This window comes from Equus caballus, chromosome 23 (assembly GCF_041296265.1).
Source record: "Equus caballus isolate H_3958 breed thoroughbred chromosome 23, TB-T2T, whole genome shotgun sequence".
NCBI lineage: Eukaryota > Metazoa > Chordata > Mammalia > Perissodactyla > Equidae > Equus > Equus caballus.
The window spans coordinates 27252104-27277509 of record NC_091706.1 but is presented as its reverse complement, the minus strand read 5'-3'; the positions used below and the strand labels follow the sequence as shown (position 1 = coordinate 27277509).

Below are 25406 nucleotides of genomic sequence, written 5' to 3'. Positions count from 1 at the left end.
TCGATAAAGCCTGGCACAGATTCACACTTGTTCTAGTGCCCAGGAGTACATACAGTCCTCACCCTTAGGGAGCTAACTAAGCATGGGAAGAGGTGTGCCATGATAACTGCTATGACACAGGTGACACACTCAACACTCTCCATGTGGAGGAATGCCAGTTGGTTGACCCTCCTGGCCTTCGCTCTTCCTCTCTTCTGTGCTCCTGGGGGTGAGGCCTGGGGTCTTCCAGAGCTAATGATGACCTTATGGGTAAGTCTGTCACATTCTGGGTTCAGTGTTAGAAAGGTCACATCACTCAGTTATGAGCCACATTCTCTACCCTTAGATTTGGCACTAACAACCATGATATCTTGGTCACCATATGCCTTACTTCTCTGTCTTATTTCTCAATTACTTTAGAACGTGGTTAGTGAAGATGGTATTATTTACTGAATCTCTCTTCTAGCTTATAAACAAGCCATTCTTCCCTACAGCACCAGTTTTTGGCCCTGTGGGCTTCCAAAACAGCTGCCTGGTGATTCAGCTTGAAGAGCGTCATCGCTGCTGACCTACCTTTCACCGGCAGAGTACATCTACAGTTCACCAAGCACGTCTCAAACACTGACCGTGGCCAGTCCCAAGCTTCCTCCACTGGATTTTGAGCCCTATGACCATACAAGTCTTCTTCATTATCCTGCAACTCAGAAGCAATATTTCAAATTGCCAAATATGCCTTTGGAAAAAGGAAAATACGGCCATGTAGACTCTGTGTTCCTTTCTGCCTAGTATCACAATCTCAAAAGTAAGGGGACAAAAATATATCATGCGAAAGAACAGCTCAATAATCCTCTGAGGTTGTGGATTTCAACCACCTAGACAAGGCTTTCAGACAGCTTTGGATTTATGATATTATCTTCACACAAGGTTCTAATTTTTAATGTCACTTCACTAACAATTACTGAGCCCAAAGGGTTGCAGAGATGAACAGATCATGGTTGCCAGTCTCAAAGAACTCCTAGTCTGAGGTGAGAGAGATGCATAAAGAATTATAAAGTCATACAGTAAATGCAAGGTATTGTAGGCACACTGGGAAGACTGCCTAACTCCAGAGATGATGGGAGGGGGAGACTGTCAAAGAAAGTTGGCTATCGTACTGGATGCCTTATTCGAGATGAATGAGTGAAGTTAGGTATTTATGAGTGCAGAGGGAATGGGTGTTAGGAGGTTCCAACAGATGGAGAACATGAGCAAACAGAGAGGCATGGAATATGCCAGAAACCATAATCCAACAGGGAGAGCAGAAGAGGCTGGATGGTGTCAGAGACAAGTTCAGACAAAGCCAGAATATGGCCCTAAGATCACCTGTGTGGGCTCATAAAAAAATTAAATTCCTTTGCCCTAGAAATTAGTTCTTCACTGGGTAGGCTCTTGGCAAACTGGCCTGTCTCCACGTCAGGCAAAGATGTGTAAAAGCAGACATGGTCCTTGGCCTTCACGGAGCTTCTGTTCTAGAGGAGGCCAAGAAAGACTTGGCTAGGCAAAGGGAGAAGGAAAGAGCAGAAAGAAGAGTGTGCACAGAGCCATGGACTTGAAGGAGCGTCATAAATACTGGGCCAAAAGAGAGGAGGTCACTATGGTCAGAGCTGAACGAGCGAGCAGCAGAGCAGCAGAGATGCTGCTGCCAACAGCCATGATGCTCGAAGAAAAAAAAAGCAAAAAGCCTGTTTGGTCTGTGTTATTGGGTGGATTTTGTTTTTTTTTCTTTTAATGCCAAAACTATAACGTAACAACTTGAGATTTCTGAAGCTGTCCACCTAGAATTCAAAAAGTAGCTTTTTTCTCTTTTTTGGGGGAACGCCTTAGTCTGAGAGCTGGAGGAAACAGACGCGAACACAGCATTGCCTTTGAGGAGCTCAGAGTGAGCTGGGAGAGACAGCCACGTGACGGCTTCACGCCACGGAGAGCGACAAGCACTAACGGAGGCATGTGGCATGTGTCCTGGGAGCACTGTGGAGAGAAACACTGATGACTTGTCCCTTGTAATTAAGAAAGTGAACAGCATAATTCGAAAAGACAAGCTCTTGGTTTCCCTTAAAACAAAGCCCATCGTCTGGATAGACTCAGATCTGTGGACAGCCAGAGCCTACCAACTGCCTGGTCCAGCCTGGACTTATCTCTTTGAGAGAGGAAGTGAAGAAATCACCAGAAATAGCTCCAATCCTTTAACCTTGTCATTTAAAACAAAGAAACAAACATTAAAATAAATCAAGCAACTTGAAAGACATTACATGAATTCTGCCTCATCTTTTTGCCATTTTGACCCAAGATTTCTGTGAGGGCTGTTCCTGTCCATAGATGCTCGTTCTCAGGGTGATACATGAAAGTAGCCGGTGATGTGAATGCCAGCATCTGCAGGAAGGAGGGCCACTCATTCACTCATTAATTCAAAAATAAATAAGTATTAAAAACCTAAAAATTGCTACTATCCTCAGGAAGGGGGTAAGGACACATCTACAAATGACACACATTCTGGAACATGATTTCCTCATTGTAAGTCTGGTGTATGTGTCTTTCTGGTTCTCAGCTAGTAATCTGTACTGTATCTGAAAAAAAACATCCTGGATTATATGAAATAAAAAGTCTATATTTATATATTATATATAACATTGTACTTGATGTAGTGTCTTACTAACTAGGAAGGTAATAATAAAATAAAGCAATAAAAAAAACTTTGGTGAAAAAAGTAGCCTGTTCAGGACACAGCAAAATATGATTTTTTTGCTTCTGAAGGTAGGTTACCCATATGCTTAAATTTTGTAATATCACCAGTGGCCAACAGAGCCTCAATTGAGGAAGGGAATGAAAACACTGAGAGCTTTGGTGATCTGCCCAAGGCTGTTAAGGAGTAACTGACAGGAAGGGCAGGGCAGAAATTCAATTTTATGTCAGCTACTGTTTCATTCTAGTACACCAAGAGCTAACCTGACCTTGGAAAGAAAGACTGTTGTCTGGGGTAATTACTAACATTGTTAGGGCTCTACACATCAACTGATCCAAATCATGATGATCATGATGATGAGAATATGGATGAAACCCCAAAGTGAAGCCTCCACACAACTCAACAGGGAAGAGCTTCCATGTCAACACAAAGCAGAGACACAATTAGAACGGGGAGAAGTTCAGGGCCTTGGGGGGAATTGGAAGCCTCTGATCAGCCATGATGGTCTCCCTCACATGCCATCATGCAACCACTTCTGGGGCTCTCATACAAAAGGAAAAGAGCAAACTTTGAGGCACCCAAAATATAAACAGAGTCATTCCTATCATCCCCAACCTTTTTGCGACTAACTCCACCTTAACTGTTTAAATGACTAAAAGAGAAGAAGTGTCTTTCTTTTTTTGAGAATCTAGAAAAACCAGTTATCTTTCTACCCTTAATAAATTATACACTCACACACCAAAAAAGGAAACAATGTCCTAACCAGATCCAGTAAATGGCCAACTTAAACTAATGTGCCCGCGTCTTTACTTCTAATTATAGACAGAAAGTGCCAAAATATTTGTAATTTGATTTAGGGAAAATAGAAAGCAATAGTAACAATGTGAAAGCTATTTGACAGTACTCTAGATCATTCTTAATTAAACACAACAGACTCTAGGTGTCAGAAATCAAGACGAAGTACATGAGATGCTGTATCTCAATGCCCCCTGAAAACACGTGAGCTTCCAAAAAGAAGCATCAGGGAAAAAAGCCATCTGTTCTGGTTCTAATGAATATGGTTTTTACTCTAAAAGCAGATTTACTTGTAAACACACACACATACACACACACACACACACCTTTTAATAATTTATTTCTATCGGATTAGTTACTATATCCAATTTGAGCCCCCACCTAAGAAAAAGCTTTCAATACAGAGAGGAGACTTTGTAGAATATTTTGCCTAAGATAATATGGCAGAATTTATTAACCAGTTAATGAGAAAGTCTGCCTCTAAATTCAATAATGCTAGATGAAGATATGATTCCCTTGGCAGGACTCCCAAACAAACCCAAGGGAGTAATCTACTGTTGGCACATCTTCACGGCATTCATTCATCAGTGAAGGAACTAGGTGTTCAGAGAAGGCAGGTCAGAGAGGAGAGCAGCACTGACACACCTGTTACCTCTCTACCATCAGAAAAAGCAAGTGCAGCCGTGAGGAGAAAGCAAGTTGTGAAGGACTTCAGATCTAAGAAGAATTTCACTAGCATCACTGATGACGATTCTGGAGATTATTAAAGAGTTCTGAATCTTAAGGGTGTTTCCCATGTTCCCCTTTATATTTCAGGAGAGAAACAAAGTTGGATGCAATTTAAAAGACTCAAGGCAAATATTTCACGTATGTTGGATGGATGAATAGATGTTCAAATAGACCAACGGTCACACTAGTTTCTGGATTGTTTGTAACTTTGTGAGATTTCTCTTTTCCACCAGATTTTTAAAAGCATTTCTTTGGATGCGTGAGGTTCACACCTAGCCTTGAGGTAGGCGAAGAAATTAATATTCCAATGGTGAAATCAGTCTCATTATTCATCATTGGCCCCAAACCTTCCTCAACTCCCAAGCGATGTGGAAAAGCAGTGAGTGGTCAGATTTAGTTGTGATGGTGATTAAAGAGGAAACCAGTTCTTTCTCCATCCTATTCTTTCCTATTTTCCAAACTCTTACATCTCAAGCTCTGATTATAATAATTTTCACACTAAAGTAAACAATGTTTAATCAGAGAACTATTGGGATAAATGGAAAAGCTCCAGTTTAGGATTTTAGTGGAGAATTTGTTGTTGTTGTGGTTGTGACACTAGCTAGAACTCCAAATTCTTAGTAAGGAGAAAAACATACCACGTGATTTTTACTCTCTAATAGGATACGGGAAGAAAGCCTGAGTTTAACATTTGCCAGAGAACCAGCAACCCTGGGCTACAGCCAAAGTCTGAACATTGGCCTCCCTGTTCCCAGAGGCTCAGGCAGAATCTGACATTTCAAATTGGATGAGGAAGTCGGAATGAAAAATAGATGTAAACAGATGTTTTAAAAATTAAAGGGTCTTAAAATACTTCAAGTGCTGAGAAACTCTTCTATAAAAAGTGACATAAATTGACCATTTTCACTTCTCTGTGCCTGATTTCCTCATACAAGTGTTTAACAGATCCTTCTGGAACTTCAGCCTGCTGCTTTCTGGGAATGAAAAGTTAAGCTGGAAGAATTATATATATACAGATGTGAGACATTATCAAAGCTCTTTTTGGTGTTAAAAAATGTAATCTCCTGTGATCCTGCCCCATAAATACTAGACTTTATTGCTTAAATGTGAAGTTGGATATTTGATGTTTAAGTTTTATACCTAGTGAATTACCATCTCAATAAATAAAAATATCTATTAATGATGAGTGAAAATATATAACTATTTAATTTCTTTTTTTTTTTAAGATTGGCACCTAGGCTAACAACTATTGCCAATCTTCTTTTTTTTTTTAAGGATTGGCACCTGGGCTAACAACTGTTGCCAATCTTTTTTTTTTTTTTCTGCTTTATCTCCCCAAAACCCCTGCTGTACACAGTTGTATATCTTAGTTGCAGGTCCTTCTAGTTGTGGGATGTGGGACGCCACCCCAACCTGGCCTGACGAGTGGTGCCATGTCCACGCCCAGGATCCAAACCCTGGGCCGCCACAGCGGAGCGCGTGAACTTAACCACTCGGCCACGGAGCCGGCCCGTAACTATTTAATTTCTTGATGCAATGTCTCTACTCACAAAACAAAATTGTAAGGTATTTCTCTTATAAACAAAATCTATACCTTGGGCATGTTATCAATATATCCTGCATCTCTGATTCTTTACTGATTAAATCATCATTTTCACGTAGCAACAGTAGAAAAGGAGGGCGAAAAGGCCCACTGATGCGACCTCCAGAGAATAAAATGCAGCTCCTTCCTCTCCCCAGCCCCTAGCCCCATCCCTGGAAGCTTTGGGCATGATGCTGTGCTATGCTCCTGAGGACTCAAAAGAAAAAAATCACAGAATCTGCCCTGAATTGCAAAACGTTACCTGGAGATGCTGTCAAGACTTCTATCACCGTCTCACCAAGGCGGCCCAGCATGGCTGAACAAAACAAACAGCCTCAATGCTGGCCACTCAATGTACCTTTGGGTGGAGATTAATTAAGTCATTCCATGGAAAAGATTACCAGAAGTCTCCCTCCCTGCTATAGAAAGCTGGATAGAAATTAGAATCCAGACTGAACACCTCCAAATAATGTTCAGGCACATATCAGGGGTCCTCAACCTTTAGCTGCCTAATCAGAACCAGCTGGGAAGCTCTTATGAGTCAGTCCAGAGCTCAGGCTGCATTCTGAGCTGCATGAGCGCTGACTCTCCAGGGTGGTACCCTGGGCGGCAGCAGCAAAGCCCCCAGGTGATTCCAGGGTGCAGCCAAGACTGGGAACCATTCTTTCAGATGTCCTATGCCTGATAAACCCAGAAGTCAGGAGAAGGGGAACTGGGGGCCTGAAACTCAAGACACTGCAGGGAACTGATGACAAAGGCATCCATTTACCCAAACGTAGGACCTGAAAAACTTCAGACAGAACCAGCAGAGGCCTTGGGATGAAACCCCCCAAATTCAGCCTTTCCAGAGCTGTGGTTGTCTAGATGGCCCAAGCCCACCGTCTCAAGTGCAACTTGGAATTCAGCAAAAGCTTGTAATGGAAGAGTAGGACGCTTTTTGAAGGGAATTTCAGATCTCACACCTCTAGAAACATTGAATTCTAATTAGGTACTTGGAGTGGAATAGCAGGCAAAACACTCCTCTTACTGTTTAACTCTCCTTTTTCAAAATTCTCTTTTTGTTTTTGCGATAAGCCCTTGCAATCAAGTTTGCGTAAGTTACATGCAAACACGACGTGACCCCAGCGCAGTGAAGAGCTCCTAGAAGCAGGAGGGCAGGGAAGAAGCAGAGGTCAGCTGCCCCAAGAACCTGGAGGCCTCACTCATTCTTCTAGGGATCACAGCATATGGAACTAAAAGGCTTTTGAGAAGTCAAGCAGGGTGGTCCTTTGCCCCTGGGGAACTCTGTCTAAATCATGCAAGCAGATTCTGCAGAAGCGTTAAGGGGGTCAGGAAGATTTCCTTCACCGCAGGATGGGCCTGTAATGAGAATTTCACAAGTGCAAGACACTGCAAACAGCAAAACATATGAAGCTCTCCTGCTTCAGGGAAATCAGGGCTAGTGAACACGAGTTATCAGCTAACTTGGATTTAGGAAGCCTGCCACTGAGCAAATGCCTTTGTACTATTTATTCAAGGAGTCATAAATTCTGATATGTGCTCAGACGACACTCTTGAGAGACAGTCATAAAAATTAAGGCTTATTGACAGAGCGAGCAAATACCTATGAATCATTTCTTTAAAAAAAAAAGCAGACAAGGTATAAGAAAACAATCGTCAAGGCTATATCTTAATTGAAAAAACACGTTGGTTAGAAACCAAATGCTGAACTAAATTTCAGATAAATTTCCTTTCATACGCAGCCTGTTAAGTAATAGGCAAAGATTTTCAACAAGCTAGCTGAGCAATAATATCACCAACATTTAAAATAAAACTCTCTAAAATTGCTTTTAATTCTTTTCTACAGACATGTTAGAAACTGCTCCCAGATCTAAAAAAAATCAGATAATGAAAATAAATACTCAGCAATAAGAAGTGAGGGAAGGATGGCACCACTGTGAAAATAAAAGCAAATTCAAGTTTTGTTCATCCCTGACTTAACTAATCAATTGTTTCAAGTGATGCAACACTTTGTAAAGAAAGCATATATCATGATGCTTAAAGTAATTACTTAATGCTACTGGAACACTAATCATTTTATCATTTTATGACCTCTGCATGGTAGTTTGTTAGTTTCACGTTTGGAATCAGGACTAGCCCACGGAGAAAAGTATTCAGAAAACAATGGAGAAGGAATGAATGAAGATAACCTAAACAACTAAAAGAAGAAACAATGAGTTCATTTTTGGGTTTTGAACTTGCCCCAATAATAACCTTCTATTTCTCTAGTGTCATTTAGTTTGTAAAGCACTTCCTTTTGCCCATGCTGGCTTATGAACGAGACAGAGCAAGTGTTGTCTGCACTCAGCAGATGGAGAAACGCACGATCAGAGAGGCTGCATGGCTTCCCCTAGGACTAAGGTCAGCAGCCCATGGACTAAATCCACTTGTGGCCTGTTTTCCTATGGCCCATGAGTTAAGAATAGCTTTTACATTTTGCAAACAGAGTTTACAAGCGAGCCCCACTTGTTGGTTTACACGTCGCCTATGGCTGCTTCTGCAGACAGAGACTGCATAGCCCTCAATGCCAAACATACTTACTCTCTGGCCTTTACAGAAAAAGTTACTGACTGCTGCCCAAGACCCACAGGGGAGTCATGAGCGGAGCCCAGATTTTTGGGAACTAATCCAGTGTACTTTCCACTCAATCTTCGGCCTCTCCTTAAGCCATTTCAGCATGTTGTTCATCCCAGGCTTGTGTTTGAGGGATAAGAGGAAGTTTATGAGGCATAAATGTAGGTAACTGAAGTAGAAAGAGAGAACGCTTTCAGAATGGAGCCAGATCCAGCAAATGAGGAGGAGACAGGAGGTACAATTGACCTATTTCCCAGTTTCACAGGACTGTGGAAGGAGAGGAATTCTGCCCCAGGATGGACCATACCCAGGGCTTCAGTCATGCCTTACTTAGATGACTTCAATGATGAGATTTGGGACCTTTTGAGCTGATACTTAGATTAGATTTGAGACTTAGAGTTGATGCTGGAACAGGAACAGACTTTTGGGGCTATCGGAATGGGGTGAATATATTATGCTTGTGGGATGGACACGAATGGGGAGGAACAGAGGGCAGACTATACTGGGATAGATAGCATCCCCTTGAAATTCATGCAAACCCAAACCTCAGAAAGTAACTTTACTTGGAAATAGGGTCTTTGCAGATGTAATCAAGTTATGATGAGGTCATATAGGATCAGGGTGGGCCATAATCCAATGACTGGTGTCCTTATAAGAAGAAGAAAATTTGGACACAGACACAGAGAAGAATGCCGTGTGAATACAGACGCATGGGAGAGAAGTCCATGTGACGACAGAGGCAGGGACTGAAGTGACTGCATCTACAAGCCAAAGAAGCCAAGGATTATAGCAACCACCAGAAGCTGGAAGAGAAGCATGGACTGGGCTTCCTCAGAGCCTCCAGCTCGAGCCAATCAACCTTGGTTTTGGACTTCTAGCCTTCAGAACTTGGAAAGAATAAATTTCTGTTCTAAGCCACCCAGTTTGAGTTCATTTGCTACAGCAGCTGTAGGAACCTAATACAGATTAGTGGGCAAGTGGACATGGCCTTAGGAAAAAGAATAAAGATCCAAAGAAAAGGAGAAAGTGGTGGAATGTCAAACCCCACAAAACCCTTTTGTTTAAAATATAAACTCAGAGTACCTCTGGAAGACCTTGAGGGAAACCAACCAAAACAAAAACCCAGAGACCTTGATTACTAAATCTGATTGGCTTTTACACACACATGTTGCCAAGGTAAGCAGAACTGACTTACACTTGAGCCTTTTCTTCCCAATAGTCTGTTTACAAATCCATCCGTAAATTCTGAGCTTTCCTCCGTCACCCTACTATGAGTGGGAAACAAAATGCATTTTACAACAGATGAACTAAAATCACTGCAAGGATGTTCCTGACATACCTCTTCTCTGAAATAGTCTTAAATTTCCACAGATGGCCTAATTTTTAAAATATCTTGTACAGGATGATTTTAAAAGAATTGTACATGTTCAAAGAGATATAATGCATGTACTCAAAACGAGTGTGTAAAGAATCATCACACTCACTTCTAGAATCTCCCAATGGCTCAGCATGCACCTCTCACATTACTTGGCACCAGATACTAAAGGCTAATGCCCCCCCACACACAGACACACACTTTTCAGCATAACACTGTTGAGGGTTGAAGCTGTAGGCAAGGCGCATTCCTTCATTTCTTCAAGACTGCAAGGAAATGGTGGTAAAGACATGAGGCTGCAGACACGATGTAAAGATAAGTCTAAATCTGGCGCATGCTGTGTTTTCCTATGTAATCCAGTCACTGAGTAATAAGAAATGTAGACTGATTGGTTTGAAACTCTTTGTATATCATCTCTGTAAAATATACGTGCATATAGGTGCCACAAGTTCATGGTAAAGCTGTCTTTGGGGTCCATACTAAAACACATGCAATTATGGCATTTTAGCAGCTAAATTCTTTTTAACAGATCCATGGGAGACTCATCTTAGAACTTTTCTTTTTACCATTATGTCATATTGTAACTTGGTGTCAATTATTTTAAATAAATTATATTTCTAATGTAGATTCTTAATGAACTCAGACATTGTATTTTCCTATGGATTTGCATTCCAATATACCACGTAAAATTTTATCTGCCTCATCTTCCCACCCTCCTACCTCATAATTTTCCTATGGTCTTAACCAGATTTGTATTTTAAATAACCAGTGGTTAGAGGAAAGCAAATGGCAGCTTGATATCATTACTTTATCAGGGTCCATTGCTAGCTGGGACATAAGCATTACTCTCATAAATGATCCGTTAGCTCCCAAGAAGGGCTAGCTCCCAAAACAGATAAACAAAACCCACTGCTTTCTCTGAGTAGTCTGCAGGGCATTTGTGAAAGTATTTCCTAACACTGGGAATTCTTGAAAAGTTGGCCATTGTAAACCCAGTCTCCATTACTCCAATGAAGAAATTCACTGGATATCTCAGCTGAAAGAGAAAATGCATGTCTTCCTATTCTCAGCACCTGAAATAAGCAACTTAAATGACTGCCCACATTTCTGCATCCCCGCGCACAGGGTAGCACCACGCCCCCACAGGATGGAACTCGTGCAGAAACAAGACTGCTGGGCTAACGAAATTCATCACACTCCTCCGGAGTTTTTGCTCAAGAGCTTCTTTTGGCCTCCGTCCAAAGCACTCGGTAAATCTTTTTGTTCGGACACATGCTAACTGAGGAGGAGAGCACCCATTCCCAACGAGGGCCAACGCCCCAGAGGCGCTTTACCTCATTCTGCTCACACACATACTGGATCCTCAGGGTGTCCATGGCTCTGATCATGGCTTGCATGGCGGTGAAGATATTTTGGTAAACCAGCTTCGTGAACCCCTTTCTGTCTTCATCGCTGTAACCAGATCCATGGATGATTCTCATTTGCTTGATAAAGGTGCTTTTGCCACTTTCACCTGTTCCTGTAAGATAAAACAAGTGAAAAACAGTCAGCGGCCTTCAAAAGGAACACATCGAGAAGGGTCCTCCTGGCAGAGTTGATCCATAACACCATGAACAGGTTGATGGGGTGGACTTGGAAAGGGTCTGCCAAAAGCTTATGCAGTTTTAGGTTGTAGGGCAGTACCATCCTAAACCCGTGGCAGAGGGGTCCTTACCTAAGACCTTTCACTTTAGGCCTCAAATATCTCTCTCTCTCACACATACACACACACTTCATTAAAGACACATGAGTGTCTCTGTCACTTGGAGTAATCCTAAACATCAGCTCTTGTGACTAACGCCATTTAGGCCCCAGGGAATTGCTTCCCCACATGCCTTGCCCTAAGTCTTCAAGACAATTGTCAGTTTTGTCTGAAAGCCTAATCTTTGCGAGTTTCCCTGCTGCCAACGCGGACAGTGGGAGTTATGGAGGCTGCTTCAGCGCACAGGGAGGAGTCCCGCAGCAGGAACACGTGCACAAGAGAAAAGGCTGATTAACTGGGCAATTGCTTCCTTCCAGACGTGTGAATACAAGTGATCTCTGCACAATGAAGCACTGTTCCTCAGTTGTGCCAAGTGTCTACATCCTTTTACTTCCTCATATTCCAATTCATAGTCTAGAAGGTCCTCCAAACTCAACACTTGCACATGGCAGGCGCGGAACACTTTACAAAATCACAACATTCCTACTGCTCTTAAATTTGTATAGATGTCCAGCTATAACGTGTGTGAAATATGATGCCAGGGCTTCACATTAATATTAGATTGAAACATTGCTTGAAAAGTCAGTTAAAGTGGTAGTATAAGTGATAGAGATTTATATGATGGAATTAAAATATTTTCTAATATTTTCTGTGATTATTTATTGTGCCTGAAACTAATATAATGCTATATGTCAATTGTATCTCAATAAAAAAAAGAATTTATTGTATGAGATCCCATTACCATATTTGAAACACCATGTTGTATTCATGGTTCATTTTCAAATCTAAGTATTGCTTTAAGAATTTTAACAATTCAGGTTGATATGTCCTCAGCAGGACAAAGTTTCTTTAAATTGAAATTAATAAGAAACTAGCTCAGGGGCTGGCCCGGTGGCACAGAGGTTAAGTGTGCACGTTCCACTTCGGTGGCCCGGGGTTTGCGGGTTCAGATCCCAGGTGTGGACATGGCACCGCTTGGCAAGCTATGCTGTGGTAGGCGTCCCACATAGAAAGTAGAGGAAGATGGGCACAGATGTTAGCTCAGGGCCAATCTTCCTCAGCAAAAAGAGGAGGATTGGCAGTAGATGTTAGCTCAGGGCTAATCTTCCTCAAAATAAATAAATAAATAAACTTCTTATTAAAAAAAAAAAAGAAAGAAACTAGCTCAGAACAAAAATGATTCAAGAAAAGGTGTACACTTCAAATGGGTGAATTGTGTGGTACCTGAATTATATTTCAATAAAGCTGTTACACAAAAAGAAAAGTCATCTAACTCAGAATTTCTGTCAAAGGAACACAAATTACGTGAAAAATTTTAATTAAAACAACATAATTAGTGATTTTACTACAAGGGCAAAAAATTAGGCAAGAGGAAATGATTTATTAATTATAAAATCTTTATTTCATTACTTATCCACATTTTGTTGATCATCATAACACCCACACAGTGCAATCGCAGTTAAATTCAATCGTCTTTGATACTGTGCCAAGTCTTAGTCATATAAAAACCCTAGTTGTACACATCTTTTTTTGACATTTTAGTTATAGAGACATATTTGTCATGGTAAGAGGATGGGACACATTGATAATATTTAGACTTTTGGGATGTGGGTCTCCATTTGTACTGCTCCCAGGTCCTATAAACATTAGGGCCTTGAGAAACACTTACGGGACTCATTCGATTTTTCCCTGTGGATAATTGAGACAACTCTTAGTAATTCATAAGATTTTTCCTCATAAGAAAAAAACGTTCCTTCAGATTGATCTTTTCAAAACACAAACCCGATTTTCTGTCTATCTCCCCATCCTTAGCTCCAAACCCTCAGTGGCTTCCCACTCTGCTCAGGAAGAAAGATAAAAGGCCTGACTGTGGCCAACAAGGCCATGGTTCCGGCCCCTCACCTCCACCAGCCTCTTCTCACAACACACTTTCTTGCACCCTCCGTGCTCCAGCCACACTGGCCTTCTCAGACCATCCCTTCTCTCAGCCTTTGCTCATGCTCTGCACATTCCTGGAATGGTCTTCCTTCCTCCTGCTCACCTTTGTTCTCAGCCTGGCCTCTCAACGAGGTCAAGGCCCTGTACTCTAGGTTCTCACGGTACCATGAACTTCTCTTTGAAGCACCTGTTCCAGCTGCATTTTTGCCCATTAATGTCATTCTCTGTTTAACATGTGTCTCCCCCACCAGCCTGTAAGTTCCATAAGGGGAGACAGGGTCCATGTTTGGTTTTACTCACATTGTCTCTCCTTGTGCCAGGTATAATGCCTGACACTTGGTACATGCCTAATAAGCTTTTTAAAACGTATTGTAATTGTGGTAAAATACACACAACAAAATTTACCATCTTAATCACTTTAGGTGTACAGTTCAGAAGTACACGCACACCGTCGTGCAATCAATCTCCAGAACAATTTTCATCCTGCAGAAATGAAACTCCATACCCTTTAACAAGTCCCCATCCCTCCCTCTCCCCAGCCCCTGGTAACCACCATTCCACTTTTTGTCTCTAGGAGTTTGACTACTCTAAATACCTCATATAAGTGGAATCATAGAGTATTTGTCTTTTTTGTGACTGGCTCATTTCACTCAGCATAATGTCCTCCAGTTTCATTCATGACGTAGCATGTGACAAGATTTCCTTCCTATTTAAGGCCTGAATAATATTCCAGAATTTTTTGAATACATGATGGTGATAAAGAATTCATCCAATCTCAACTAACTGCACTATTCACAACATGGGAAAACGGGGCAAGTCTTCCTCTGTCAACCACCCCGCTTGCTAGGTGGGTAGCAATGACTTCGACCATGGCAGGAACAGCCCAAAAAGTGGCAGCACAGGAGCCTTATCCTGATTCTGGCTTACTCCTCCAGTCCCAATAATGGCAAATATTAGAGTCATCACTACGTGCCAGGTATTCTATACAAACTATCTCCCTTAATCCTCACAACTACCCTACGACGTATGTACTCTTATTATCCTCTTTATTTAACAGATGAGAAACCTGGGGTTCAGATTGGTTAAGTCATCTCCACAAGGCCACACCATTAGCAAGAGAAAGACGAGCAGTTATTCAATCAGACTCCAATGACAGTCTCTATTGTCAGAGAAGAAAGTCAGGGTCGTGACCAAAAGGACCCTGGCAGACCCAGCATCTTGCAGGTGCACACTGCTGGGGCCCAAGGAAGAACCTTCAGACAGTGAGCGTCTTCCTGAACAGCCTCACTGTCCTCTCACTGCCACCTCCAGAGGCAGGCAAGGTGGGTGCTGTGTTCCCATGTCTGAGATGAGGAAACTGGCTGTGAGTCAGGGAACAATGCAAACGCAGAGTTGGGGTGAGGAGCCAGGCTGCCGATGCCCTGGCCTTCAAGGTTCACCACAAATACCACCTCGCCTGCAGGAAGTTTCTTGCCCTCCACCCTCCCCACAGTCAGGCCTGTCCCCTTTGGGCTCTCAAAGTCCCTGTGGACACCCCAGGGGAGCACATCCCCTAACTGCTTGTTTGCAGATATGTCTTTCACTACACCCTTAGTCCAGTAAGGGTAGGGCTTGGGATTCACTCATTTGGGGACCACAAACACTGTGCCTGCTACATCGCTGACTCTCAAAAAATGGCTAAAGAAAAGAATGAATGGAACAAACTTGAGAAGTCAGTTTTCCCCCGTAGGTCTTATATCACAGACAACTGCAGAAAAATGAGACATAAATTGTCTAAAGCGATTGTGATAAGACCAGGTGTCCCTGAAACCACTGTTTCATGATGATTCTGGGCTGACCAGATCCCACAGGATAATGTGAGGACCTCTGGGAAGACCCTATACTGTCCGAGCCAGGTCCAAGGTCCCGGATCAGATTAGATTTCTGCTCTCGCAGAACCTTGGGGTCCCTGCATTGCCTCTTGTCTACGTTGCTGCCACGCTTTCTTCTATCCTACCCTGGCAGAGCCGACCTCTGGTCCAGTGCTACCTTACCCTAAGCAAATATTAATACTTCCACATTCTACACACCACGAACCTGACATGAACAGAGAGATTACAGAACTATCTCAAGGCAAGCTGTGATTTTGGCCCTGAAGCCAGAAAAATCCCTCAAGATAGGCCAATTTCTACACCAAGGTGTAAAAGCTTTTTAGTTATAAAGGCCATTCACTTACAAGAGGTCAAAGCCAACCCCACTACCAGCCCCCGAAACAGAAATGTTTTTAAAAAGCCATTGATTTTTGCTTTTGGACGTGGAGCATTTCAAAAAGAAAGTGATTTTAAAGATTAATAAAAAAGAAGATATAAACGTATTTGATCAATACCAATATTTTAAAATATTCTTCAGTTTTATATTGCAGTTATTTGAAGAATAAAAAAACCAAACATGGAGCAAAAAGGGACAAATGAAAGGAAAGAAGAGAGACTGAAAGACACAGACCCCTGGGGGCTGAGGTAGAGAGGGCAGAGACCTGTGGGAAGGCCTCTTCTTCTCTGTTAAGCCTCAACACAACCCAGTTAGTATCCTCTTTTTCCAGAAGGGAAACTGAAAATCAGAAAGATTACATAGTTTATTTAGTCTTTGTCCAAGGTCAAAGTTTTTCCAAGGTCACTCAACTTGAAAGTGTTGGGTCTTGGGTCTAAATCCAGATCCATGTTGATATATGCACTTCCCATGATAACACCATGTGCTACTTTTACAGAGTGTTTCCCCAAATAAGTGGCCAAGTCATACCCTCCTATCAGCTTAAGTACTGTCTCCATCTAGTACTGAGATTTCAACACTTGGGGAATTTATCTTTAATCCTTCAGAGCTCTGCTCTAAATAAGATGGTCCCAGCAGCAGATGGGGGCAGGAAAGGAGTGGGAGGTGAGGGTCTTTCTACAGTGACAGCTGTGACCAGGTCTGTAGAGATGAGTAAACTCAAGCTAAGGACACGAGTTGAGTTTTCTTGCCTGTTCTAAGCAGAAACTCAACACTCAGATATTGAGTACAGCTATTCATTTATCCTGTGAAAGCAAAAGAAAAATCTAAAAGATACAATTTTTAGAACAAAAATAATTGGTGACTGGAGGATTAGGTGATCTTAGCTTTTACATGCCACCTAACTGTGTATTAGAATGTGTGGTTTGGCTCTGTAGCACAGGTCCAGTCTGCTTTGTTTTTATCTCTTTAATAGACTTTCCCATCAGCTCTACACACAAAATCCAGATGCTGGTGAGGGCTCCTCTACAACCTCTGCCAGAGAGCCAGGAGAATGTGAGCCCTCATCCTGGAAGCAGCCTTTTGGTTCTCAGCGATGGGGACGACTGTGGTTGGACGGTGAATTTTGGTGTCAGGTTACTAAGGAATTCTATCAAAGGCAAAGAGGAAGGGCGAGGGAGGGGTGGGTCAGGGAGGGGGTGGGGTGGAGGCTGGGGGGGTGTGAGGACCCAGAAGGGGACCACAGCTCAGAAGGATTTTTGCTGCTGCACCCAATACTGTTAAAACATGGTGGGAAAAGGAATGAAATTACAATTTTATTTCTAGAATCTATTTCAAAGATAAATAAGGGAAATGGCTTTCTCTTCCATTTAGTTTTTGCTTCATGGTTTTCATACATGAAAGAAAAAAAAACTAACAATGGTTATAAGTACTTCCAAACTTTCATTATCATTAAGAGACGGCTACGCTTGAGGTTCTTGCTTATCATCATCCGACAGCAACTGTTGTCTGTAATAAAATCAGCGGGGAACTTCTGCCAGAGGGCCTGCTGCCTGTGTCCTGCCTTCCTGCTCTCTGACTCCGGGCAGGAGACCAAACTGCTTCTCCTGTAAGGCTCGTGTACTCTCCTGAGTCTCTCACTGTAACGTTCCACCTGGGGTTCTCTGCCTCCCCTAGGCTTAAACGTGAGTTATTTCCTTTTCCAGAGTAGACACTCAATAAGTGGTTAAAGGAAACATTCATAGCTTGCTACTCTGGCATGGCTGGTGTAGAGGAGGAAGAACATTTCCTCCACCCACTGGGTCCTTCTGGCTGGGCTACAAATTAAATCGATATGAGACAGAATAACAGGAGAAAATCAAACAAAGCTTTATAACACGTGTACATGGGAGAGACCCAGGAAAACTGAGCAACTAGCCAAAATGGCAGAGGTTCTCATCTTAAATGCCCTCCTCAGCTAAAGGCAAAGGAGGATGTTGGGGGGGGGGAGTGCTTTGGGGGCTTCCAAGGGGAGGAAGGCAATTCACATGGAAATGGAAAAGCAAATGTTTGGTAGACATAACTTTGATAAGAGTGGGCTTAGCCAGGATCCTCCCAGTCTACCTGATACCCAGAGTTATCTGAGGTGATGGCCGGTCCTGGGAACAGACTTTTATTTTAAATTTTTCTAGGCAGTCGGGGGAAGATCAAAGTTTCTTTCAGAGTCTTTTGTTCTTAAAAATAATCAAGGTAAGGCAAAGAGACACATTGTGGGGTGGCCAATTCTGATCCCCACATTGGCAGATACCGATAATTTATGTTCTGTTGCAAGTCAAAGTTCACCTCCACGAGCTTCCTGCTTTCTGAGGGTGAGGGGTGTGCACCTTGCAGGGCTGGGAGCTTTCCTACAAGACACTTGCTCCTGGCATTCACTTAACCAGTGTTTCCCAAAACTCCATCATTTGTGTACCCACTTTATTATTTTTATCGTATCCATGCACCATCTGTATGATGATATATTTTTTGTTTTTTATTTAAATAAGCTTGTTATGAAATGAAACATGAAGTCATAAGTGAAAAACCAGTATTATTTGCCATGATTAGTCAAGTTAAATATATTATAATAAAATAAGACCAGTGATAGTCCAACTAAAACATTTTGTCTACCACCAGTGATCTGGGTATCACATTTTGGAAAAACAATACACACAAATTATCATCTTCTTTATGTGAAATCTACCCTTTTACTTTCTATCCTTAATGGAGCTTCCCCCTCTTTCTCTCCAGAGCCCTCTGAAATTCTACCCATAAACCTCACCCAGATAGAAAATTGAGGGCTGAAAGCCATGCAACTGAAAAAGGGCCAACAAAATGTCAGCACTAAAATTCTAAACTCTTTCTGAGCTTTGAGAAAGCAATATGAGGTTAAAGTTTCAGCCTCATTTTAAATACATGGAAAGGTTGATGGGAAAAAAAAAATAAGTTGCTTTTTAGGAGCCAGGAAGGAACAGAGGCCAAAGCAAAATAAATTCTTTCTAAGTGATAGACCAAAGACATCTAAACAGAAAGCCAACTGTTCTAAAGTTTACCTAAAATCTTCAGTAAAGACGGCCTTCCTGAGAGCCGAAGCGAGGAGCTGATAAAGCTTCTCAGATGGGCAGAGCCAATGCCAATAGTCACTGATGTTTTCTGAAACCATCCGTGAAAAGTCATTGTTTCTTAGCTCGGTTTTACAGAAGACAACACAAAGCAAACAAAATGTTAAGTCAACAAAAATGGGGACATTCTGGATGTTGGTGTAAATGATCTATGAGACCAGTGGGCAGACCATACTGATGTGAGCAGCATGGTGGCCCTATTGGGACAGGGCCTTATTTCTCTTGTTCCTTGGTATCTTTCGAGCCTAAAATACAGCACACAGTAGGAGCCTGATAAATATTCATGAATGGGTATTTATTGACTAAGACAACCAGGATGATCCTGGTTTTGGAAAGCAATAGGAAGTGGATTTGCCCAGCCAAGAGAAGACTCCGGGCTGACTGGATAAGTCCATTGAGTAGACAAAGCAACCTCACACAGAAGCAGGAGCCCTGCGACCTGTCATTTCTGGTGAGGAGACACGGGATCGGGTGCCAGCCTCGCAACAAGGCTCAGGTTCGGTATCAGAGTTTCCTGATGGTGGGGTAGATGAGTTCAGAGGATTCCTTTTGGAATCTTTAAGCAGGGGTGGTTCTGAGCAGTACCGAGGACCCAGAGGCTTTGGGGCACTCAGCTTGGCCCCCACTAACACACAGCTGACCTTGGGCAGTAGCCACCCCACGCAGTGGGAGGTTCTGCACCTGTGCCTTCTGCAATCCTGAGACATTATTCTAAAGACACTGATTTATGAGAGAATCTGGCTAACACTGAGGAAAATTCCAAATGATTCCCTACTGGTATGGTTGGACTGTGTCATGTCCAGTGTCATGCCCCGCCCCCCCCTCCCCCCCCGCCCGCCACATCCCACAATTCATATGTTGAAATGCTCAAGGTGATGCTATTGGGAGGACTCTGGGAGGTGATTAGGTCATGAGGGCAGAGCCCTCAGGAATGGGATTACTGCCCTTATAAAAGCGACCCCAGAGAGCTCCCTTGCCCCTTGCGAGGACACAAAGAGAAGTCTGCAATCTGGAAGAGGGCTCTCATCAGAACCCAGCCTTGATGGCACCCTGATCTCCAGCTTCCAGCCTCCAAACTGAGAAATAAATTCCTGTTGTTTATAAGCTACCCAGCCTGTAGTATTTTGTTATTACAGCCCCAACGAACTAAGGCAGCTACCTAAGTGCAATCCAATGGAGGGAGGGATACACAATAAAAATGCAGATTCCCGGGCTCCTCCTCGATTCAGGTCCGACCAGCCCTTGCAGGAGTCTGGGGATATGCAGTTCTAACTGGTTTGGATGCAGCCAATCCACGGACTGGCTGGGAAGCCCTTTCTCCAGGGCTCCTCAAGGGGCACCTCTCCAACTGTGATCTACCCGGGACCCGAATGCTCAAGTTTTTACATCATGTTCAGTTTAGCTGATGAGTTTTCATACCAAGTTCCAATTTCATTTCTGTGTAAATAAAATATCCCTGCGGGAGCTCTATTCAATGTCCAGAGGGGAAACATTTTTAAAGCGCCATAAAGATCCACCTATTCAAGTCAGTCCTGCCCGCTTCTGCCCCGCCTGCTCGCCACCATCATGACCATGTCACCTTCCCCAGCTTCTGCTCCTGCAAATAGAGGAGGTGCTATTTTTCACCATAAAAGGAGAAGTAGCAATGTCCTAGGCAACACCGACTGGGGACAGGGTCCATGGCTGCTCTCTTAACAAGAGGTGAATACAGCTTTTGAAACAAAAAAGGAAAGCCAAAAAGAATTAAGTGATGAGGCTCGAGAGACAGCTTGAGATTAAAAAATAACAACAACTAACAATAAACAATGAAGCCGAATTCAAAAGACGCTGTATTATATTTGCTAGTCTTCCTGATTTGTGAATCTGCAAAATCATCTTTATTAACAAACCAAGACGAATGGCAAAATTCCAAGTATTACCTGCTACTTTCTGTCATCTTTGGGGCTCATTTTGATCAAAAAAGTATTTTCAAGTCCAAATTTGATTTCTGAGTAGTTCTTATATCAGGAAAAGCCAAAAGGTCTTGGTAACAATGTTTAATCACAAAGAATTTTTAAATAATTGTTTTTCTTGTTTGAAGTATCAAAAATAATGTATTTCTCATATTCTTCACACTGCATTTAAAAGTTCAGATGCAATGAGACAACAAACCTAATTTTTACTCTAAATTAATTTGTGCTATTTACTTACACAACCGAATTTCTATAATTTGTCACAAATGTGGTATTCTTAAAAATTCAATACAAATGTTTAGCTTAGTATTAATGGCTTTATGTCAGGAAACAGTTGTCATTGATTGATGTGCATGTCTTGTATGTAGTCACATGAGTCAGAAATCGTTATTACTTGACAAACATTATAACTGACCCTTCTCCCTTCCATAAAGAGTTACATAGATTTGCTCATTCTGTGTCAAGAGCTCATCTGTATAAGATCTGTATAACAAAATGAACAGAATCTTAAGAATCAAATGCTTCTAAGTAACAAATCTCTTTTTGGAAAATGTCCTCTACATCAATTACTTTTCCTTAAACATGAATAAACCACACAAAGGATGGGGAGAAATCTATTCAAATAAGCTCCATGGCTTACAGCTAAAATATTAGTAATTCCATTAGAAGCACAGTTCATTTCACTCATAAGGACAGTCACGAGATCCCTTTCTGCTCTACGACTCTGACTCATAATTGTTTTACTTTCCAAAAAGACAAATTGTAAGCATTTTCACAAATGGTTTTAAAATCTTGCACAGTTCACTGCTCCTCCTGAAAATTAACATTTCCCCCACTCTTACAGAAACGTTCCTCAGGAAGTCGGAACACCAGGGCCCTGGGAAGACTTTGGCCTCGCAACCTTTGAAAGAACATGAGAAGTGATGTAACACCAGACTGGTAACAAAGAGTGAGTCTAAAGTCAGAACTTGTTCTTGCACAGTTATGATTGTCCAAAAGGTTGATTTTGCTCATATTGAAAAGAAAGAGGAGAAAGAGTAGAGCAAAGACAAAAATTACTTAAAGGGAAAGAAAGCCACTTGAAAAAGAGACAGTGGGTTTAAAATTCTTAAGCCTCAATAAGGGCAGGCAAGGAGACAAGGTAACCATTTTGAGACACTGAAGCATTTTGCTGAAACACCAACAACTACAGGGTACCTGGCCCTTTCTTCTACTCCTCCTCCCCCACCTCTAAAGATAAATTTAAATGAAAATAAATGAAAAGTTAGACAAAAGTAGCTACTAGGGCAATTAAATGTAGGACCAGATTCAGAATGAAAGCTCCCCCAGGAATTCCAAAACTGTAGGGCTTTAAAAGCACCATGGGCTAACATCTACCTTGGACAGTTAAAAATTGTTCTCTTGAAGTCCTTTCTCACCATTCTGCCAGGATATGAAATTAGTTTTACTCAGATTAAGTAGAAACACAAATAAGTGTATGGTGTTTTTCAGCCAGCCATCGTGATCGAAATACATGAACTTACCCTTGAAAGGTCCAGTTTAAGAATGCTTGGGTTAAGTAATAGCAAGACATTGGCAAGGTGACATCAACCACTTGCAACCCAGGCTATGTCATTTTTGCCTCCCTTTCTCTATCCCAGGAGGCCTGCTAACTCCCAGGGCAACTCGTCCAACTCATTACACTGCTCCCACATCACTTTGTCCATGAATCCCCCTGAATTCCCAGGTAGAAAGACACATTCTCTTCTTCCTGTTACTACCATATCTTTATGTACCATTATTATTGCCTTTGTCATGATGTTTATAAGTTTTTATGTCTTCCCATTCATCTGTGATTTCCCTTAGATTAGGAAGCCTTTTCTCTTCTTTTGAACCCCAGCACCTCAGACAACACCTCCTACAGAGTAGGTGTTCAATAAATGCCTGAATATTTGAGGAATTCCCTAATACCACTTTCCTTAGCATTCCTCTTCTACTCACCACACAGCCTTGGAATCTCTCCCACCATTTAATTCAGAGGGGCCTTTTCCAACATAAATGAAATAAATATGCTCTCCCCCTTTAATTCTCCTCTCAACCCCAGATCAACAAACAAGTTTGTCCTGCTCCACTCTTAAGTTCTCATCCAATGGTCTTCATTGTGGCTTCATCCTCTGAAAGAAAAAAACTTATTTTCTGGTGGACAACTGTCAATCAAGTAAGGTGACAATCCAATTCAGGAAGCACTTAGAGTCACTCCAATGATTATTTATGGAACATATATTGAGTGCCTATGTTGGGGACTGATTCTAGGGCATGCTTCTCCACCCAAGTGGGAAAGGCCAACTCCCCAGTTTCCTTTTCTCCAGGCCAAGATCCCTTTGAGCCTCAGTTTCCCCAGAACCATGAGCTCCAGGATAACTAACACTAAAGCATTTGGGGAAAAATTTTTCATTGCGTCTTTCACTGATAGCCAAAAAAATTACTTAAATATATATATTTATTTAATTTCCAAGGGACAATCTAATGATTCATGACTAATAATAATCTCCAGCCCCACTCATCAAGATCTGTGTGAGAAGATATTTTCAAAACCAGGCTGGACTCCTCTCTCCAGGGTGGGCTAAAATAACCAGAATGATCATATATTCTGGCTGCTCAGGACGACCCTAGTTTATACCTTTTGCCCTGAGGTAATTACCAACAGCATCCTTTTTCATTTTGAAAAGTGTTCTGGTCACCCTTTGTATAATTCTGCCACACTGGGGTTGGGAGAGACGTTACAGCCTCTTCTGGCATTACAACTCTAATTCACTGCTTAAATATACAGCCCATGATAAAAAATCCATAACCAATCAGCTCTTCCTTTTCATACAACCTCCAACTTAACAACAAAAAAAATCCAGCTTTTCAGAAGGATAATTGTGGGAGTTTCTGACATGGTTCTTATATCGGGAAGATGTACTTTTTGACTTTGCTATAAAGCCAGCTGAACAACATAACCCAACTAGCTGCTTTGTTACCAACAGTGGGAAAATCTATGCAAAAGAGATCATTTCAATTACAAGAAATCTGTATATGAGATAGCTATTATCTGTATTAATTATATCTCCAGTGACCCACTTACAGGAAAAAGAAAACTTTCCACCAAAAGCCAATTTTATGTATCTTCAAAGGTTGTAATTAAACATGTAAAAGAAATTCTGTTGTTCTAAAAAAAAAGAGGCAAAACAAGTTCTCTCTTTTCTTGTTCCATCAACTACCAGGAGGTCTTTGCTGTGATAAGGAATGATCCGCCAAGGTGTGGGAAAGCTAAGGAGAGTGATTGAGGATTATTCTCATTTTACCCCAATAATAAGGACAAGTTCTGTGGCCTTTTCTTTGGAATGATGTAGAAGGTGGTAGAGCAAAATAATTACAGCAAGGCACTCCATTTCGGGTTGAGCATTTTTCTTCTTGGAGCTAAAGAGCCTAGCTTTGCTGGAATCCCAGATTTCTAATATGCTAGTTCATTGTATGAGGTTAAACAAATTACTTAAACTCTCTGAACTTCAGTTTCCTCATCAATCAAGTGGGCAGAATAACACCTCTCCAGCATCATTTGCTGTGAGAATTAAAGTCACTTTAACTCTAGAAAGCAGTATTCAAATATTAGTTATTATGATAACTGATAAGAGTGGTTACGGTGGGGGGCTGGCCCCGTGGCCGAGTGGTTAAGTTCGCGCGCTCCGCTGCAGGCGGCCCAGTGTTTCTTTGGTTCGAATCCTGGGTGCGGACATGGCACTGCTCATTAAGCCACGCTGAGGCAGCGTCCCACATGCCACAACTAGAAGAACCCACAACGAAGAATACACAACTATGTACCGGGGGGGGCTTTGGGGAGAAAAAGGAAAAAATAAAATCTTTAAAAAAAAAAAAAAAAGAGTGGTTACGGTGGAAATGGAGAGGAAGAGGGAATGGAAGGGTTTGGAAGACTGAATTCATCTGAGAGACAAGATTGGCAACAGGAATTAGAACCTTTGAGACCAGGCCCTTGGTGGCATTTCTAGTAATAATGAGGAAGTTAGGAAGTGGTGCCTGTAATCGTTGCCTAGGCTGCTGTAACAAAGAACCACAAACTAGGTGGTTTAAACCAACAGACATTTATTCTCTCACAGAGGCTCTGAGCGAGAGTCTGTTCCTTGCTGCTCTCCTAGCTCCTGGTGGTTGTTGACAATCCTTGATGCTCCTTCGTCTGTGGCAGCGCATCTCCAATCTGTGCCTTTGTCTTCACTTGGCCATAATTCCTCTGTGTGTGTCTGTGTCCACATTTCTCTCGTCTTACAAGGACACCAGTCATATTGGATTTGGGGCCCACCCTAATCCAGCATGACTACCTCTTGAGTTGGTTACATCTGAAAAGACCCTATTTCCAATAAGCTCACATTTATAGGTTCCAAATTGATCAGGAACTGGGGGGACACCAGTCAATCTGGTATAGCCCCTCGTTGGGAAAGGCCCAACACTCACAGAAACCTGATACACTAATTATTAGTAGGATTTGACAGAAATGAAAAGAATAATAGGGGATTCCTGCACATTTTCTGAACAAAGAAAACTTTATACTTCCAACACGAAAGTGAA

The 25406-nt window shown here is 42.0% G+C and overlaps 1 protein-coding gene across 1 annotated transcript in view; it reads right to left on the bottom strand.

Annotated features, from left to right (window-relative positions):
* GNA14 (G protein subunit alpha 14) overlaps positions 1–25406 on the bottom strand; it is a 162241-nt gene that overhangs the window by 59717 nt on the left and 77118 nt on the right. The window contains exon 2 of the mRNA XM_023627177.2: positions 11127–11311. Coding sequence (XP_023482945.1) covers positions 11127–11311 — 185 coding nt within the window. The remainder of the gene's footprint in view (positions 1–11126; positions 11312–25406) is intronic.